Raw genomic sequence first — 17389 nt, 5'->3', positions numbered from 1 at the left:
AGTCGCTACACGAGGATATTTTCGATTGTCGATTTTCGGGCGTTCTGGGAGGGAAACCATTTGCATGCGATATAATGATCCAGCGAGGCGATGACTCGGGCCTGGAGTTTGCCGGTGTTGCGAGAGACCCTTGGCATGTCATGCACATCCACCGTGGATGTGACCTTTACGCGCTTGTACGGTGTTGAATGTCGATCCACCGTTTGAATTGTTTTCTCTGGTCGCTCTGGCGATCTGCGAGCTGCGGTTTTGCTACATCATGCAATGATGCAATCCAAGATACATCAGGGCTTCAAATGAGTTTTCTATGAGCTCGGCATTCTCGCATTGGTCAAATGAGCTTTGCAGGGGTCAGAGCACAGAGCACAGAGCACAGAGATTGGCAACAGGGGTCGGATTGTACTCCATTCACCAAGTATGAGGCGGGAGGTTGGGGCCAAAACCCCTACGTTCTTCGAGGAAGAATGTCATCTTACATTGCATCTAGGGGCTTGCATAAACACTACCTTTCTATCTTTCTACTCTATCTTTTTACTCTCTATCTCTCCTTTTCAGGAGATTAGACGTTTGCGGCTACATCCCGTCTGTACTCCACGCGGCAAGACGCCAAGGCTTGGGACAGGGGTTATATGATAAAAAATTAATGCGAAAGAGAAGTAATTTACCCTGGACGTACTCTGGGCATTCGTATCACAATGCAGGTCAGCATTCAAATCTAAAGCCCCTCCTGGCGTCCCCGATCGCATGCCCCTGTGCCTTGGCACATAATAGGGCAGTTCCGGTGGCAATGTGAGGTGTACATATGAGCTGGTGCAAGTTAAATTACTGTACATGTCCATACTTAGTAGTAACTTAACTTAGAAAGCAGAGCGGTCAGCACATATGCATAGGTTGGGCTGCAAGCAGCGTTGACTACTCGGGAGAAACTAAAGGCGAAACACCAGGCAGAAAGAACCGACCCCCCTCAAACCTCCTAATTGCGTTTCGTCTTCCTTTCTTACCCTCTCACCCTACTCTCTCTCTCTTGAATTATTTCTTACCTTTTCATTTAACGATCGCTGGGCGATCTCCAATTCCCCTCTCCCCTTTCCGCGGCTTTCCCCCTATCCGCTCCATTCAGCCCTCATGTGTCCGATAGTATCACTGCAACACAACGAGCGAATACCGGGTCAAATCCAGCAGTTCTCCCGGGCTGACAGCCCGTCGTGAGTGTCTGTTTACCCTATAAGCCAGGAATCAATTCTATTCTGAATCCCCGCCCCCGCGTCGGCCATGTGGCTCTATCGGGGCGCCCAGTCCGCTGTCTTCTACTACGTTACCTGTACCCCCTGCGCCGAGGGTGTCGACCGTCGAAAACGTAAGAAGGACGCCATTCGAGCACAGCGAGAGAGGGAGAAATGCACCGAGATCGTCACCGACCAACCCCGGCCGTTCCCGCAACCAACCCCCTTCAGCACCAATGTAGGCTGGCGAGAGGAGATCGCCTTGGGCCCTGGGCCTCCAGCCCGCCGAGGTGGTCTTCGAAACAATAACCACCGCACCGATAGCTGGCATACGGACCAGAGCTCGCAGCTGAAGAAGGACAAGAGTGGTGGTTTGATGCACCCGCTCGGCGAGAAGTGGAAATCTATGCGATACCAGCGAGAAGATGAACCGCTTTGGGGCCAGGAAGTGCAAGGCTCGTCCATTGGGTTCTCTGGTCGTGGCCGTGCGGACCCGAACGAAACTTCGAAGTACTACATCGCCCGTGTGCCTCCCGTGAACGATCTCCATCCACCCATTGTTAGTGGACCTTGCAGCCGGGCTGAAACAAGATGGATGCTACAGCCACCGCCAAGTGCCCGAGTGATGGCCGGAAAAGAAAGTTTTAATGTGCCGGCTCGTGATAGTATTAGTGGAGCGGCTGACGAGCAATGTTCCAAGGCCGCGAAGAACGTGGCCAAGGAAGAGACCAGCAACAAGCCCGGTGATGGGCCGTCTGATACCACAGAACAACAATTACCACGCCAACCATCTTTAAGTCGACTCCGTGTCGACAATGATGATTTCGACCCGACATTACACTCTCGATCAGACTCTATGTTCTCTACAAACACCGATGATCGATCTCCTAGTATGGATTGGAAGTACCCTGATACCCCAAGATCACGGCCACAATCGAAAGCCGCGGATGATTATGACAAGGTCTACCGTCCGCAGATCTCCAAAACGCTTTCAACAATGCACAAGGATAACAAAAATATCCACCTACTGCATCTGGAGATCAACGAAGATGACCGCGATGAAGTCGGTCTGGGCTCGTTACAACCTGTCCGTCCCTGGCGCTGGAGCATGGACATCTAATCGCTCTTACATTCTACCATCCGACCACACAACATTCTCAAAAACCGCATATCTATTTTAGCTTCCCCTACCGTTCTTAACTACCCAGCGTTTGAAGCATTCACCACCAGCGAGCATTTGATTTTCTTCTTCTATCTGTGGTTCCTCACATCCACACCTCGTTGCTGGGTGATCACATTGATGTCTCACATTCTACACGCCCTCTGCTGTCAAGGCCCAGATTCAACCTGGGCACGTACCTGGCCGGTCCAGTACAAAAAAGGACAACGCAACTGCACAACACCAAAATGCGGGCCAGTTCCCACGACAGCATCCTCTCTACCTATCCTTCTCCCACATTCTTTCTTATCTTTTTGTTTCCCCCGCCTTTCAGACTTCGCTTTTCGATTCGTCTACACTCCCTTCCCTAGATATCTTTTTCCTTTTCCTTGTACCATAATCACTCCCTCTCGTTGTTTGGGTTGCCAGTACATAGCGTTCTACCAATTGATGTTTTTTCTCCTTTTTCGTTACACTGTTGATGTTGGGTGTTGTCCCTGTTTATCTCCGTTGGTAATGAACTTAGACATGGCTCGACAAGCTGCAGTCTCTCGCGCTAGGGTTCTGTATCAATGAACACGCTGTATGCTGAAATAGTTTGTGCAATTACTGATGCACTTGATAAGGATTATAATATGATTGTCCGTATACAAACTTGCCATCCACAAAAGCTACCTAAGAAATTTAGAGAAACATTCATCCCGCTTCCATTTCATCTTCCAAACAAGCTCGTAACCTAGTACTCTTTTTACAGTCTTTAACTCTACATTCCTTCCCAATTCACCAACTCCCTCTCTTAATTACTCGAACACATCCACCCAAACCCGACTTCGAGCACTAGAATCAACACTAGAGCCATCCTTCATTCTTATTTATATCCATTTCTCCAATATATTGATCCCATCGCCATCAGCAGGACAGGAAGGTTGCTTAACAGAAAACCAAAAAGGGTCCAATGAACAAGCCGTCGAAGTGGCAGAGATGAACCGGTAGGACTGCGATTGTGACATCGTGAGATCGGCTCGATGGTTGAGGGTTCGCTTCCTTCGTACTCGAAGTCCTCCCCCGGGGGGGTGTTTCGTCCAGTGTTCTTGTTAGGGCTGTACATGTTTTTGGTTGGTCTAGGAAGCGATATAGGGTTGGATGCTTTTGATATTGCTAAGGACTTAATGGCGGGAGGCCAATGCTGCCTTCTATGTGTTCAAGGGACGTTGGGGTTCCTATATCAATCAACAAGCTTGGAATTGCCCAAATCACCTCATCTAAGTATGAGGTTAACCCCGGATATAGACTGAGTCTGGGGATGAGATTGAGTTTTATTGTGATAATGCTGAGGATTTGGGAAGGGATTCAGATCTGGCGGGATGGGAGATTGAGGACGGAAGTGTTGATTTGATCACTGCCGCTACGGCTGCTCACTGGTTTGATATACCTCGGTTCTGGGAACGCGCGGGCCAGTTACTTAGACCTGGTGGCACGGTAGCGATTTGGGCGATGAATGTTGAGAGGCTGGCTGATGATATGCCTAATGCTGACGGGATACGGGCTGCTATGGCTGCTATCTGGGAGCGGGAGCTTGAGCCGTTTATTGGGGAGGGGAATCGGCTTGTTAGGGGGCTTTATGTTGGCCTTTGCCTTGGGAGTGTGGGAGTGTGAGTGAGGATGGGCGTTTTGAGTTGGAGACTTTTGTTCGGATGGAGTGGGGGACTGAGGGTGGGATTGATACTGGGGTTGCTGGCAATAAGTTTTTGATGCATGGGGAGAGGGCTAAGAGTTTGGACGTTTTTCAGGTTGCTATGGGTACTGCTAGTCCTGTTACCAGATGGCGAGAGGCTAATCCTGGGTTGGTTGAGACCGAGGGGGATGTTGTTAGGTTGATGAGGGAGGCTGAGAGGTGTTTGAGGTTGGAGTTCCTGAGGAGATGGTTGTTAAGGGGAAGGGGGAGGGCGTTTTGTTGATGGTGAAGAAGAGGTAGATCTTAGGGTATACAGTCATGTCGCCTATATAATTTCCCGAGATAATCTTATTGTCAAGCTTCGACATTTTCAAGCCGTTTTAACCTCGTCTTGTACTCAAGATGAGTGTTATTATGTATCAAAGTGCATTAAACTCGGATAAATCTTCCATTCAACTTGTCGTTCGTGATAAATGCAGTTCAAATGCAAAAACATCGTATGCAGGCAGACAATCATATCATGTCTTTTTGATCTCGAGCAGACCGTGAGGCAAAATTCAAAATGAAACAAAAATAGACAGAGCACGATGATTTGAGTTCATCGGCTCCTGAAAATCCCAAATGCAAGAACGCCTATCACGGACACGAAGCCTCAACTGATCAAGGGCTCGAGGGAGACTGTAGATGCTCGGAGCCCGCAGAGCTGTGTCGCCCGTTATTCTGTCGTCCCTTCATTTCGATTGTTGGCTTGTCGAGATCCGTAAGTTATATAGAGAAAAGGGAAAGTGTTCGGCCTCCCTCTACTCTAGTAGACCTTCTTCTTCTCGTCCATGCTCAATTGGCCGGGGCCCATGTTGACCAGGAGGAGCAGACCACCACTGGAGATTTGTTAGAATTGGACTTGGCTTGGGATTGAGAATACATACACAATCGACAGGATCTGGAAGAAGTCGTACTTGGCAAAGTCCTTGTGAGGGTGGTGGGCGTGCAGCTGGGAATTGTCAGTAATCAAACAAGCAAATATTCGAGGGAAACATACAGTCCAGAAGTTGTTAACGAAAACGTTGAACAAACTCAAGAGAACAACAAGAATGATAGCACTCCACTTGGCCTTGAAGCCAACAATGACCATGACGCAAGCAACGAGACCGAACAGACTGACAATAACGCGCCAGAAGCTCCACTCGCCGGAGAATACAAAGCCAATGAACAGGAAGATCAGAAGCACACGACCAGCGAACTGGACGTACATCTTGCGATCCTTCTCGTCGAGCTGAGGCAAACCGGCGGGAACGAACTTCTTGCGCACCCACGAGTCGGACAGGACCATAAGCAAACCACCAACAACACTTAAGTTGCGGAGGAAGAAATTCAAGTCGAAGATGAGACCGTATCCAAGACCCTGCGTAATAACAACAGCCAGCAGACCAGCCACGGCGTACTCGGTGCGCTTGCGGGCGATGACGAGGGACGAGCAAACAGACATGGCAATGACGTTGACAATCAGGAACGTGTGTGTGATACCCCAGGGAACTATAACCAGCGCAAACATCGCGTTAGACACAATCTAGATGGTGTATGTGGGCATCGGCTTGAGGCGTGCAGGATCAGGGTCCGAGCAGAGGGTTCTTACTCTTCCGGAAGTCACGGAGGTAGAGGAGCTGGTCGTTCCATTGTGTCAGGATGCGCAGCGAGTCCTCGATGAAGGTGACAACAATCAGAAATCGGCCGATAGCAGGGAGGTACCTGAGAAAAAGAACACGGTGTCAGTGCATGTCTCGGGATCCCTTGTTTTGAGCTTTCTCGCGACTCGAGCCACGACGCGAAAAATCGGATATTTCAAGTCGAGTGAGTCGAGTGAGTGCGGATGAGACGTACGGCTTCACTGGGTCGGCCATCGTGTCCAGCCAGTCTTCAATCTTGCTTGTCTGCTCGCGAATGGCGTCGAGCGGACTAGGGTCGTTGGTGGCATCTGCGCTACCGGGCCCGCCGAACGGGTTTTGGTGACCGAGGTTGTAGCCCGCGGTGCCACGGATCTGGGCCATGGTGTAGGTAGAGAATTGAAAGAGAGATGTCGGTGAAGAGAGTTGGGAAAGAAAAGAGGGTGTAAATACCAAGGTGGAGCTGTATACAAAGCCACTTCAGGCCACGATGCCCGGAACTCGCCGCTAAACCGCATTAGGCATAGTGACGACACAACATTATATACTATTGACTCTCTACATTCTTGCGCATTTATTGCATAGAGATGGTTTCATTGCAATAGCTAGAATCAAAACATACACATCAGATCCCGCAATTCTGCTTTTTCGCGGCCCTGGTCCACAACTTGAGGATACCGCCAAATTCGCTGTTACATGTAATGCGACCTCCAGCCCGCTCGTGGTCGAGGGGAAGGTGTATGAGACACCCACAAAACGCCAAAAAAAAAATCAAACAATGGGTAATAAATACAGTTCAGAAGATAGAACATGGCCGAGATAGAAAATCACGCGGCCCAGTCAGAGTCCAAGGGGTGACCCTTCTCGCGGGAACGAAGGATATCCGGAAGGTAGGTAGGGGTCACAGTCACGCGCGGCTCAACAGGGACAGGGGCCACGGGGGCGGACTGGCTCTCCGAGGCGCTGGTCTCGCTGACACTCTCGTCAGTCTTGCCACCCTTCTTCTTGGGGGCCTTCTTGGAGACAGTGGTCCATTCGTCGTCGCCGTTGGCAACGCCAAGCTGGCGCATCTGCTCCTCCTCAGAGGGAAGGTTCTGGGCCCACTTCTTGGGCTGAGCAGGCTCCTCGAAGGTGTCCAAAACGGTAGAGGCGGGGACGACAGGGGCAACGGGAGCGGCAGCAGCGTGAACACCGTTGGTGACGGGCTTCTTCTTCTCCTGGGTTTGCCAAGCGTTGGCAGCGGGAGCGGACCGGGCAGCCTCACGACGCTCAGACTCACGAGCGGTGTGCAGCTGCTTCTCGAGAAGCTTCTTGCGCTCCACCTCAGCCTCCTGGACCTGCTGCTTGCGAGCCTCGTTCTTGAGACGGTTCTGACGCTGCTTCTTGGTCTCCACTTCCTTGAAGCTCTGGACCTTCTGCTTCTTAGGCTGGTTCTCGACGTTTCCGGTAACACGGAGAACGCTGGCGGCGGGGGCGGGAGCCTCGAGCATGTCGGACACGTAGCCGGCGGAGGAAGTTGCGTTCACCTGAGGAGAGGGAGCGGGGGACAGATCATCGTCACCCTCGGCGCCGGTGGTGGAAGAGGCACGAGTGTCGCTGACCTCGAGCTGAGAAGCCTTCTTTGTCTTCTTCTTCTGGCTCTTGGAGGGAGCGGGCTGGGCGGGGGCACCAGTCTTGATGCCGGCCATACGGCGGGCCATTTCCTTGTGATCAATCTCCGCGTCGGGCTTCTCATCTTCGGTGGTGGGAGGGGAGACCACGGTCTGCACCTCGGGCTTCTTAGCAGCCTCGGCAGGCTTGGACTTGCGCTTCGCTTTCTTGGGGGCTACTGTAGACTCGGTCTTCTCGACGGCAGATCGCACCACGGCCTTGGCCTTGGGAGTGTTGCCATTGGTGTAGTACCAACCCAGACCACCTGCCACAACGAGCAGGATTGCCCAGCTGATGTATGGATTCATTGTGCTGTGCACTCATCAGTCAGTACCATCAAGGCTAGCAAGTGGGTAGCCTCGAACTTACTATCAGACAGAAGCCTGTCAGGGGGGAGGATTGTTGAGGATGGAGGACCAGGAGTCGGAGGAGGGACGGAAAACTGGGGACGCGCGACTGTGTTAGCATGCGCATTCGAGATTAAGATAAATGCGCCAGTAACTCACCAAATTGTGTTCGCCAATGTCAAAAGTGAAGCTCACAGATGAAAAGCTCCGGAGAATTGATCGACACTATGCGACCCGGGACAGATTGCCAAAATGGAAATCCAACTCGGGGCGTTGTTGCTGTCAAATCCTACAGGGACCGTGTCAAGAGGAAACGAGACGTCGGTTGGGAGAACAGACAGATGGCAAGAAAGAAAGAGCGCAATGGCGCAAAAGAACGTGAAGTGAGGAAGAGGGAAAGGAGAGGAGTCGAGAAAAGGACAGAGTGATCCAAAGGGGTCGTGTCACGTATTGTAATGGTAATTTGGCCACTCCCAAGCCCTTGGCCTTGATATTTGGCCAATCTAGACTAATTGTTCTTTCTATCTTGACTAAATATATTCTCATGTCACATTTCCTACTCAGTCTATAACTTAATTGTTATAATGGTTAATGTTATGTATGTGTACTGTAATATGTCTCGGCTCCCAACTCCCACACCTGTCAGGTAAGTTACTGTATGATTGTAAGGCCACGTCTCCGCCTTACCTTCTCCGCCTTCTCATACATCCTATGTTTACAGTCTTCCCGAAGCTTCACGGATCTCCGGCAGGGGATCTCTCTCCATCCCTTGCAGAAGCCCTCGCGTTGGCCACGAGGTCACGAAGAGAATGCACGGATATTAGGTCTAAGTGCCAAGTACATCCCTGGCCAACCACCACTGCAGCCGAGAACAATTGCAGGAGTCTCTGGATTGGTCACCCCGTCATGCACCTGCATGGAGTGGCGTCCTGTACATATCGTGCAGGTAATCCCGACATCCGGAGCAAACTAGACAAACACCGGCCCCGGAATCGATATGTCCAAGAGGAGAGCGCACATTCTCTGGAAGAACCGTGCTGTGGTTAAGCTATTTGTGGGCCCGTGTAGCGATCCGCGTAGGGATATAGGCAACCATCATGTTTCCTAGACATTTACGGTCCGTAGTTCGGTATAAGCTAACTGGCAACAGAGATCTAGAGGTAGACCGTAGACGAATGTAGATTATAGCGCCGAGTATATAAGAGCATCGCGAATAGCCTCCATTGATATACGGTGACTTGAGAGCAGTCGACTCTAGGCTGAGCGACTATCCCCGGGCGTTTTGTGGGTCCAGGTGCATGAATGCATCTTTGTATACCGACCTTGGTGTATTTCACCCCTGAGTCTTGGAATATTGCTTTTTCTGATTCCCTATCCAACTTTTATTATAAACATTTGCCTTTTATAAGAGAAACTATCTTGGACTATCAGTTTGATGGAACATGCTTTTGAACTGCGTGACATAGTAGTCTATATATTGCTGCTAGATCTATACCCCCGGTTTCCGTCGGGGTTTGACTTTCGCCGCAACTTTGAAAAGACAACTTAACGTTTTATCATAGTAATTCAGTCATCGAGCACCGGATTTAACACAAACCAAATAATCAATTTTTAACGGATCATGACAACTAAGAACGTGTGTTTCGAGGGTAGAAGCGCGATATATATTCATATCTTCACACACACACACAAAAAAAAAAAAGGGAAGAAGGAAGGCGGATGAGAAGTTTAGACTCATACGCTTTGACACAGACCATTAAACCCCTGGGCCGGAGCCGCCCTAAGCATAGGTGGCCAATAGGCGCAGAATCATATAAATGTAATAGTTGCCCCCTCCGAGGGGCATCTGCCAACCCCGCTGATAACCGATAAGCTCCCACTTCGAAGCTTCCAAGCTTTAACAACACCTCAAATATGGGAAAGAAGATTATTATCGACACCGACCCGGTATGCACTTTTTGATCTATGAGTCGATAGATCTATCACTAACTGTAGCAGGGCATTGACGATATCCTCGGTCTCTTGCTGGCACTTTCCGCCACGCCTGAGGAGGTAGAGGTTCTGCTCATCTCATTGACCTTTGGAAATATCGAAGTAAAGAAGTAAGGTTCTACAGGAACTCGCCTACTAGACTTTTCACTAAGTGTAATCTAGTTGTCTTCGCAATGCTGTCTCAATGTTCCACATCATCGAGCGGGAGATGCAGTGGCGCCGTGAGAAAGGCCGGCCCGAAGGTTTCGGCGCCTTGAGAGCCCACCGTCCTATTATCGCCGTCGGTGCTGAGAATCCCCTCGAGGATCAGAAGATGCTGGCTGATTACTTCCGTATGTGTCTCTGTTTGAGCGAAGTAGCTCTGCGCCTCCCTTCTGACGTATTTTTGCAGACGGAACCGATGGGCTCGGTGGTATCCATGCCAGTGTATGTGAAATTCCATATCTTCATATACAATCCAAGAAAAGTGAACTGACATCTATCTAGCACCCACATCTCACCCCCACGGAGGCTTGGGAGCATCTATTCCACACCACCATTGACCATGCAGGCGTTCCACCTGCCACAGCCTCCGATAGTGAGCGTGCCTTCACACCATCCAAGCTACCAGCATACAAAGAGATCCTCCGTGTACTCCGTGACAACGAGCTGGACTCGGTGACCTTGGTCGCAGTCGGCCCACTCACGAACCTGGCTCTGGCTGCAGCGGAAGACCCCGAAACTTTCCTCCGAGTAAAAGAGGTAGTTGTCATGGGTGGCGCAATCAACCAGCCCGGAAATGTAACACCAATGGGCGAATTCAATGCCTACGCAGACGCTGTAGCTGCCGCCCGAGTCTTCGCTCTGACATCGCCAAACCCACATACAACAGTCCCACCAACTAAGAACGGCAAACTTCCCCCCTACCCATCAAAGCTCAGCCGCCAACTTACCCTGCGTCTGTTCCCTCTGGATATCACACTCCGCCATAACCTCTCCCGTGGCCAATTCCGCAAGGCCATCACGCCCCTCCTGGCGAGTGGATCCCCGCTGGCTGAATGGGTCGACGCTTTCATGGGCCATACCTTCAAGACCCTGGAACGCCTGCACCGAGGCCATGAGGGCGATGCTGCTCAGCTGAGCATGCATGATCCTGTCTGTGTTTGGTATGCGATTACCGCTGAGGATCCTAAGTGGCTTCCTTCTGAGAACTCGCCTGAGGATATTCGCATTGATACGCTGGGTCAGTGGACTCGCGGCATGTGTGTTATTGATCGTCGGAATCGGCACCGTATTGAAGGCGAAGAGGAGAGCTCCAGTGATCATGGACTTTGGTTGAGTGGGAGTGCTGGTAACCGTATCTGGAGGATGGATGGGTCGCCCGCCGAGGAGAACTTTGGTGAGATTATTATCCAGAGGTTGTTTAGTTAGATCTGTTATGATGGGGATTGTTCATGTGGGAGATATAGATGCATATATTTGTTGATATTTAAACGACTACACACCATGCATCCTTTGTTAGATCATTACTGAATGTTAGAGCTTGCTAGAAACTACTATCCAAATGGAGATTAATTAGAATGAACAGAACACATACAAGGGTATAAAAGCTTTCAGCCTCCTGAAATCTTTTACCAATTGGAATGAAAGCTAGGAACTTTTTCTACTACCATCCGTGCCCGTTAGCCGGTCGTCCTGTCATATCAAGCCAAGATCCACATGCTATGAAGCCGAACTGAGTCAAGCTTCGTTTCTATTTTCTCTTTGCGAATGTTATTGGGTTAGGGGTTGGTGATCGCCACCCATTGGTATGTAGGGACTATGTGGTACGTCGACTTCGCATGGAAATGAGGCTCGCTATCATGGTCAACCATTTGTATCGCGCACCAGTATATCGATACTAATCAACAGACATGTATGTTATAATTTTCGCACGTACATAGTAGAGACTGCTAATACATACAGTAAAGCAACAGGCCAAAAAGAGAAAGGAAAGCCAACACCTCTCCAGGAATGTGGAATGCGGTAACCCAGTGATCACCCGTGCCAACTACAACTATAGTTCCTCCCAAAACGCCAATACGCAACACTGCAATCCAGGAAATTCCTAACAGGCCTGACAGCCAGCCCCGGAATATGGAAGCCATCAAAGCTACGTCTATATAAAGCAACGCAGACGCCACCCTAGACTCATACCAAACGAACCCAATCACTTAGACATCAAAGTCAATACTTCCAACGTTACTGCTCTATACCAACCTTTTGAGCACGCTACTATCCTCCACAATGCACTTCACAACCCTCCTCACCATAACGGCAGCTGCATTCGCCAGCACAGCAGCCGCAATACCACGTCTGTCAGGACCATACCACGGCATCCGCATCCCAGTTCACGTACCCACCAATGCAACCGGTGCCCATAACGCTACGAGGACCGGTACTGGTACACGTGGTCGAGTGCCTCTTTCTACCGCGTCCGCTAAGAATGCTACGCATGCTCGTGCTCCTATTCATACTCGTCCCGCTTCGCATGGTATTAACCATGTCAATGTTAATCATTGTCATGAGCTTTGTTCTTTGGAGGCGCAGACTTGTAATCTGGCTGTGCCGGATGATGATGCGTTCTGGTGAGCTTTTCTTTCTTAATTAGATTTGGGTCGAGGAGATGCTAACTTGGCTGGTTCGTTTAGTTGGTCGGCTTATTTGGGTTGCACGGAGAAGTGCAATCCTGCTAATTTCCGTATTTGAGTGTATAAAAGACAAAAAGGGAGAAGGGGGCCTATGGTCTGAGTTTTATGGAACATGCGCTATGATTGAAGGACTTTGTTTTATTAGTGAAAAGTAATAGCGGGCTGTAGTTGATAGTATATCTCCTATCTCTAAGCATTGAATTGAGCCAATTGGGATTATTACTATTATATGATTGTAGATCATGTTGAGAGTGGAACTGTGCATGTGCTCACTTCGGAGAGCAGAGTCGAGGAAACTGCCGATTAGATACACATGTGCCCTGAAACCCCCGAGTTGCTGGAAGTTGCCACGACTATAGCTCAGAGCAGTAAATGATCACCAAAGACCCGAAGTTCAACGAAAAGGAGGAGAAGGAGTGAAGAGAGAGACTGCACGTGCTAGGCTACCTCTCTGATCCCCCAACCTGTCTTGTACCGAGTACCTGGGAGTCAGTCAGGGGATCCTTAATGGGGCAAGTACCGAGTACATCGTGATAAGCTCGAGCCCCACAAATAACCAGCAAATGCCCGTTGCTCCCTGAGGCACGAGCTCCACTTGACCAATCAGAGGCGCCCGTTGTGGCTCGTGGGCAAATAAGCACGCGACACTCTATGAGCATCGAGAACGGTATAATAGCCTGGGATCCCTTGCAGTTGACCTTTCTCTCCATTACACACGACTGCATCTCTTCGAAATGTCTTTCCCTCCAACCCCCGCCATGTCTGGCGAGTTCATCATCAAAGACCAGCCCGAGGGCACCGATGTCTTTGCTCTGCCTCCTGCCGCATTGAGCCCAAAAGATGAGAGTAGACGCTCCTCTCGCTCCGATCCGTCCTATGTGCCTGCTTCACCTACATCACCAGATCTGTCTGACCGGCGTGCTTCCCAAGCTGCTCGCTCAGGTAATGGTATCAAGCGTCCGCTTGAGGACTTTGATTTGCCCCCACCTCCTACTCGCACGCGCAAGATTATTCAGATGAAGCCGAAGTCTCCGGCTGCGTCAAAGAGTTCATCGAAATCGAAGGATAGTGGCAAGGGCTCGCCCCACGATTCCAATGAGGCGGCCAACACTACTACTTCGAAGAAGAAGCAGCCTAGTGCTACTAGTGCTGCAGGACGGAAGATTGCTCGCAAGACGGCTCACAGTCTCATTGAGCGGCGTCGACGGTCGAAAATGAATGAGGAGTTCGGGACGTTGAAGGATATGATTCCCGCATGCACGGGACAAGAGATGCATAAGCTAGCCATTCTGCAGGTACGCTCAAGCCTCCTCCATAAAACTCACTTACCATAACACTAAAAACCTCATCAGGCAAGCATCGACTACGTCAACTATCTAGAAAAATGCATCCGCGACCTCAAAACCGCAGGCCCATCACGTACCCCGGCCGCCCCACCTTCCCCCACGTCCCCAGAATTCATCATGGAAGGCGGTCCAGAATCAATGCAGCACGAATCATCATCCACATACTCCTACTCCTCATCCGCATCACCAGTCTGCTTCGATCAAGCCATGCAAATGCCCGATACATCCCCCTCTTTCTCCCCTCGCACCCAGATCCCGTCTGCACAAACAATCCCTGAAACTGTATCTGTCCTCCCCAGTCCGGCATTAGGTCCTATTTGGGCTTCTGAGGAGAAGATGCATGAGCTTCAGGGTGTTGATCATGAGGCTTCGGCTGCGTTGCTTATGTTGACGAGGGATCGGAGGGGGACGGCTGATTCTATTAATGAGCATTTCTCGGCTGGTACAGCTCTTATTCCCCCGCCTGAGACTGCTCCTGTTGTTCTTCCTGAATCGCAGCGGAGGAAGGGAATGAGTGTTCGTGATTTGCTTATTTCATGATCCCCCTTTCTTTGAGTTTGTTTTTCTTATGTGGTTATAGCGTTCCTTAATACTATCGGAATGGGTTGGTGTTTGGTTAGCGAGTTTGTACTAGGTTGGGCATTTATATATGGGTTTATGGGAGATTAAATCAAAGTTTCTATTAATATTGAAGATTGTCACGGTGATTGTCAACCTGTTATTTGGAGAACAGTGAAGAGAGAAGCATGGACATAATGAATGAATCTTTCAATGCTTCTTCTATTATTTGTATAGAGCTGTTCTCTATTACTGAAGCTCGATATAAAGACCTCTTTTATTCTTTCTCTTTCGTTGAAGCCTGAACTACAACAGACTCGCTTGACCGTGATCTAGTTGAAGTGGACTTGCTAATCTTGGTTATAATATGGGCTCTAGTGGAAACGGACTTTCTAAAAGTTGAAGCAGACCCGCTAATGTTAGCCATTATATGGTTCTGGTTGAGACGGACTCGCTATTGTATCTTAGTTATAATAGTCAGTCTGCTTCAACTTTTAGCGAGCTGCTTCAACTAGAACACGGTTGTCAACTTAGAAATTTGCTCAGGTTTATTTTATAACCGGCATATCGCAATAGTCTCTTGCATTTAGTCGAAAACATGTAAAGAGAGCCTCAACAATTAAATCGAAATTCAACATGGATCTTAATAAATGCAGAGAATCAGAAATTTATACTGCAGAGCCAGCAAAGACACCTGAGGCCACAACTGGACTCGGCGCTCGGCGCTTCACCAACGGCCGAAAGCCGAACCACCGTAATCGAAAGACTTCAAGTTCTGATCGCGAATATTGAAACAAATACTGTGTGAATCAAACAAAAAATCACCGACAAAAACCAATACATGGCAGTCTCTCTACTGCATCCACCGAGATGGAACCACAACGCCGCTACAACGTAGAGCGGTCCTGCCTACGCTGCCACGAGCGCAAACTAAAATGTGACAGGACAACCCCTTGCAGCAGATGCATACGACAAAACACAGCATGCCAATACCCTGGTCCGAGCCGAGTGAAGCGCCAACCCCCGAAGAAGAGTATGACAGAAGTTGCAGCACGGCTGGAACAGCTGGAGCGGTCCATTGCAGCGATGGTCAATGAACGACCGCGTGGATCAACAGATGGCAGTTCGGATGTAAAATCCAACTCGACGGCCGGTAGAAGCGCAAGTACAAGTACATTGCCGTTCATTGACAAATCGGATGCCGCCAGATCAAGACCACCCGATCAAGGCTTCCTCTCCAAAGACGGCCGCTATATCAACGAACCACTCCTCTCAAGAGTTCTAGACAAAGAAAAAGAACTCCAATCTGCTATCGGATCGCCAAGTGATTACAGCAGTCCGCACCGTCCACCGGTTCTGCGTGCAGAGGGTCTCATTGCGAATCCGCTCTTGGCTCAGGTTGATCTTAAAGAGTTATATCCGAGTCGATGGCAGGCGACTCTGCTATGGCAGGCATTCCTTAGCCGTGTTGATCCCCTAATTAAAGTCCTGCACATCCCCTCGACGCAGCCACGTATCTTTGCTGCTATTAATCGGCCGGAGAGTGTGCAGCCAGATGTGCGTGCTTTGCTTTTTGCTATTTACTTTGCTGCCACTACTGCTTTCATCTCCGATGATACACAGAATGAGAGTTTGCAATTTGATTTGAGGAAGTATCAGCAGGGGATGGAGATTTCGTTGTATCAGTCTGAGTTTTTGGATGCTCCTACTATTACCTCGTTGCAGGCGATGGTAATTTATCAGGTTAGTGGTTGTGTTCGTTCTCTTGAGTTGGATGGTGTGTGGCTAACTAGATGGTTTATAGACATGTTTCCGCTACAGTAATAGCGGTCGATCCGGTTGGACATTACAGGGTATGACCATGCGAGCTGCGCAGTCAATTGGTCTACAACGTGACGGCAAGCATTTCAAACTCCCTCAACTAGAATGTGAATTGCGACGACGACTTTGGTGGCACATCCATTCTGCAGATTCCCGAGTCGCAGAAGATCACGGACTGAGCGTCCCCGAAAACGACTACGGAGATACAGAACTGCCCTTAAACATCGATGACGGAAATTTGTCCGGGCTGGATGAAAGTCCAGTCGAATCCCAGTCCCGGTGGACGGAAATGACCTATTCACTAATAATAATGGAAGTCAACAGAAAGAGGCCAATGCTGCTGCGCACCCTGGAAGGATCGACAGATCCCAGCGGAGCAATCGCCGATTTCAGAAGAGAGATCCATGAGAAATACCTCAAGCACGGCGATCCCGATATCCCAATCCAGCGCATTGGACTCCTCCTCGGACAACTCCTCCTTGCAAAGGCAGAAGTCTGCATTCGACAGAAGATAATCCATTCCCAGGGTCCTGCGGCAACGTCATTAGATCGCGGCATTTCCCAAGGATCCTTCGATCTGGCCTGTAACGCTATTGAACTGGGATTGGAAATCCACACCGACGAGTTATTGCGTGGATTCCGGTGGTTAACTAGTACATTCACGGGATTCCATCCTCTCACATATATTCTCTGGACGCTGTGTGTTTGTCCTACCGGACCACATGTTGAACGAGCGTGGCGGGTGGTCAATACGCTCTTTGATATCACGGAGGAGGATTCATTGATTCCCGATCCCGGCGCGAAGTGGCCTCTGATTGTACGGTTGAGAGAGAAGGCTTTGCGGAATAGACAGGCTCACGAAGCTTTGCATTCAAGTCAGCAGGTTGCTGACGATACTGCTGTATACGGTGATGGTGGTAGTGCGATGCGGTTGGATGGGGGGTTCGATATGAATGTTTGGGATCCTAGCTTCATTGAGAATTCTGATTGGAATTATTTGACGCAGAGTCTTGGCTTGCTTAATGGAGAGATTTGATTGCTTTTCTGTATATAGAACAGAAATCAAAGAGTTACATGACTGGAGATAGCCACTAGTATCATGAGGGATTTGGAATGCCGGTCCTTGTAGGGAAGTTGTGAAATTTGACAGGCCCCGTTCAGGATATTTGGTGATAGTAAATTGTACTATTTATTATTATTGGGAATCACATTTGCCATGTCGATTCTTCACATCAGTGAACTGTTTAACAAAAGTCGCGATACTCACAGAGCGACTCTGAGCAGCTCA

The 17389-nt window shown here is 49.6% G+C and overlaps 7 protein-coding genes across 7 annotated transcripts; 5 read left to right on the top strand and 2 right to left on the bottom strand.

Annotated features, from left to right (window-relative positions):
- Positions 1-1272: 1272 nt before the first annotated feature.
- Positions 1273-2343, top strand: PENARI_c003G07878 (uncharacterized protein; the record flags this gene model as incomplete). Its single annotated transcript, XM_022628553.1, has 1 exon — positions 1273-2343. One exon carries the CDS (start codon positions 1273-1275, stop codon positions 2341-2343), a length of 1071 nt encoding a protein of 356 aa, XP_022492126.1.
- Positions 2344-4862: 2519 nt separating this feature from the next.
- Positions 4863-6102, bottom strand: PENARI_c003G03186 (protein ERV29; the record flags this gene model as incomplete). The annotated part of the gene is made up of 5 exons (XM_022628215.1): positions 4863-4935; positions 4984-5048; positions 5097-5590; positions 5691-5803; positions 5936-6102. The coding sequence occupies 5 exons, from the start codon at positions 6100-6102 to the stop codon at positions 4863-4865; spliced, it is 912 nt and encodes a 303-aa protein (XP_022491956.1).
- A 443-nt stretch (positions 6103-6545) lies between these two features.
- Positions 6546-7676, bottom strand: PENARI_c003G07400 (uncharacterized protein; the record flags this gene model as incomplete). Its single annotated transcript, XM_022628518.1, has 1 exon — positions 6546-7676. One exon carries the CDS (start codon positions 7674-7676, stop codon positions 6546-6548), a length of 1131 nt encoding a protein of 376 aa, XP_022491321.1.
- A 1953-nt stretch (positions 7677-9629) lies between these two features.
- PENARI_c003G05132 (putative nucleoside hydrolase) lies at positions 9630-11117 on the top strand (the record flags this gene model as incomplete). The annotated part of the gene is made up of 5 exons (XM_022628359.1): positions 9630-9662; positions 9714-9817; positions 9870-10039; positions 10099-10133; positions 10194-11117. The coding sequence occupies 5 exons, from the start codon at positions 9630-9632 to the stop codon at positions 11115-11117; spliced, it is 1266 nt and encodes a 421-aa protein (XP_022491932.1).
- Positions 11118-11972: 855 nt separating this feature from the next.
- On the top strand, positions 11973-12317 carry PENARI_c003G12053 (uncharacterized protein; the record flags this gene model as incomplete). The annotated part of the gene is made up of 1 exon (XM_022628834.1): positions 11973-12317. One exon carries the CDS (start codon positions 11973-11975, stop codon positions 12315-12317), a length of 345 nt encoding a protein of 114 aa, XP_022491388.1.
- A 793-nt stretch (positions 12318-13110) lies between these two features.
- On the top strand, positions 13111-14262 carry PENARI_c003G03375 (uncharacterized protein; the record flags this gene model as incomplete). Its single annotated transcript, XM_022628231.1, has 2 exons — positions 13111-13671; positions 13729-14262. The coding sequence occupies 2 exons, from the start codon at positions 13111-13113 to the stop codon at positions 14260-14262; spliced, it is 1095 nt and encodes a 364-aa protein (XP_022492008.1).
- Positions 14263-14916: 654 nt separating this feature from the next.
- On the top strand, positions 14917-17137 carry PENARI_c003G10302 (fungal specific transcription factor domain-containing protein; the record flags this gene model as incomplete). The annotated part of the gene is made up of 3 exons (XM_022628720.1): positions 14917-15034; positions 15263-16023; positions 16085-17137. 3 exons carry the CDS (start codon positions 14917-14919, stop codon positions 17135-17137), a joined length of 1932 nt encoding a protein of 643 aa, XP_022491788.1.
- Between the last annotated feature and the right edge of the window lie 252 nt (positions 17138-17389).

The sequence above is a fragment of the Penicillium arizonense genome, assembly GCF_001773325.1.
Source record: "Penicillium arizonense strain CBS 141311 chromosome Unknown PENARI_contig003, whole genome shotgun sequence".
NCBI lineage: Eukaryota > Fungi > Ascomycota > Eurotiomycetes > Eurotiales > Aspergillaceae > Penicillium > Penicillium arizonense.
The sequence above is the reverse complement of the archived record's forward strand: the minus strand, read 5'-3'. Positions and strand labels throughout refer to the sequence as shown.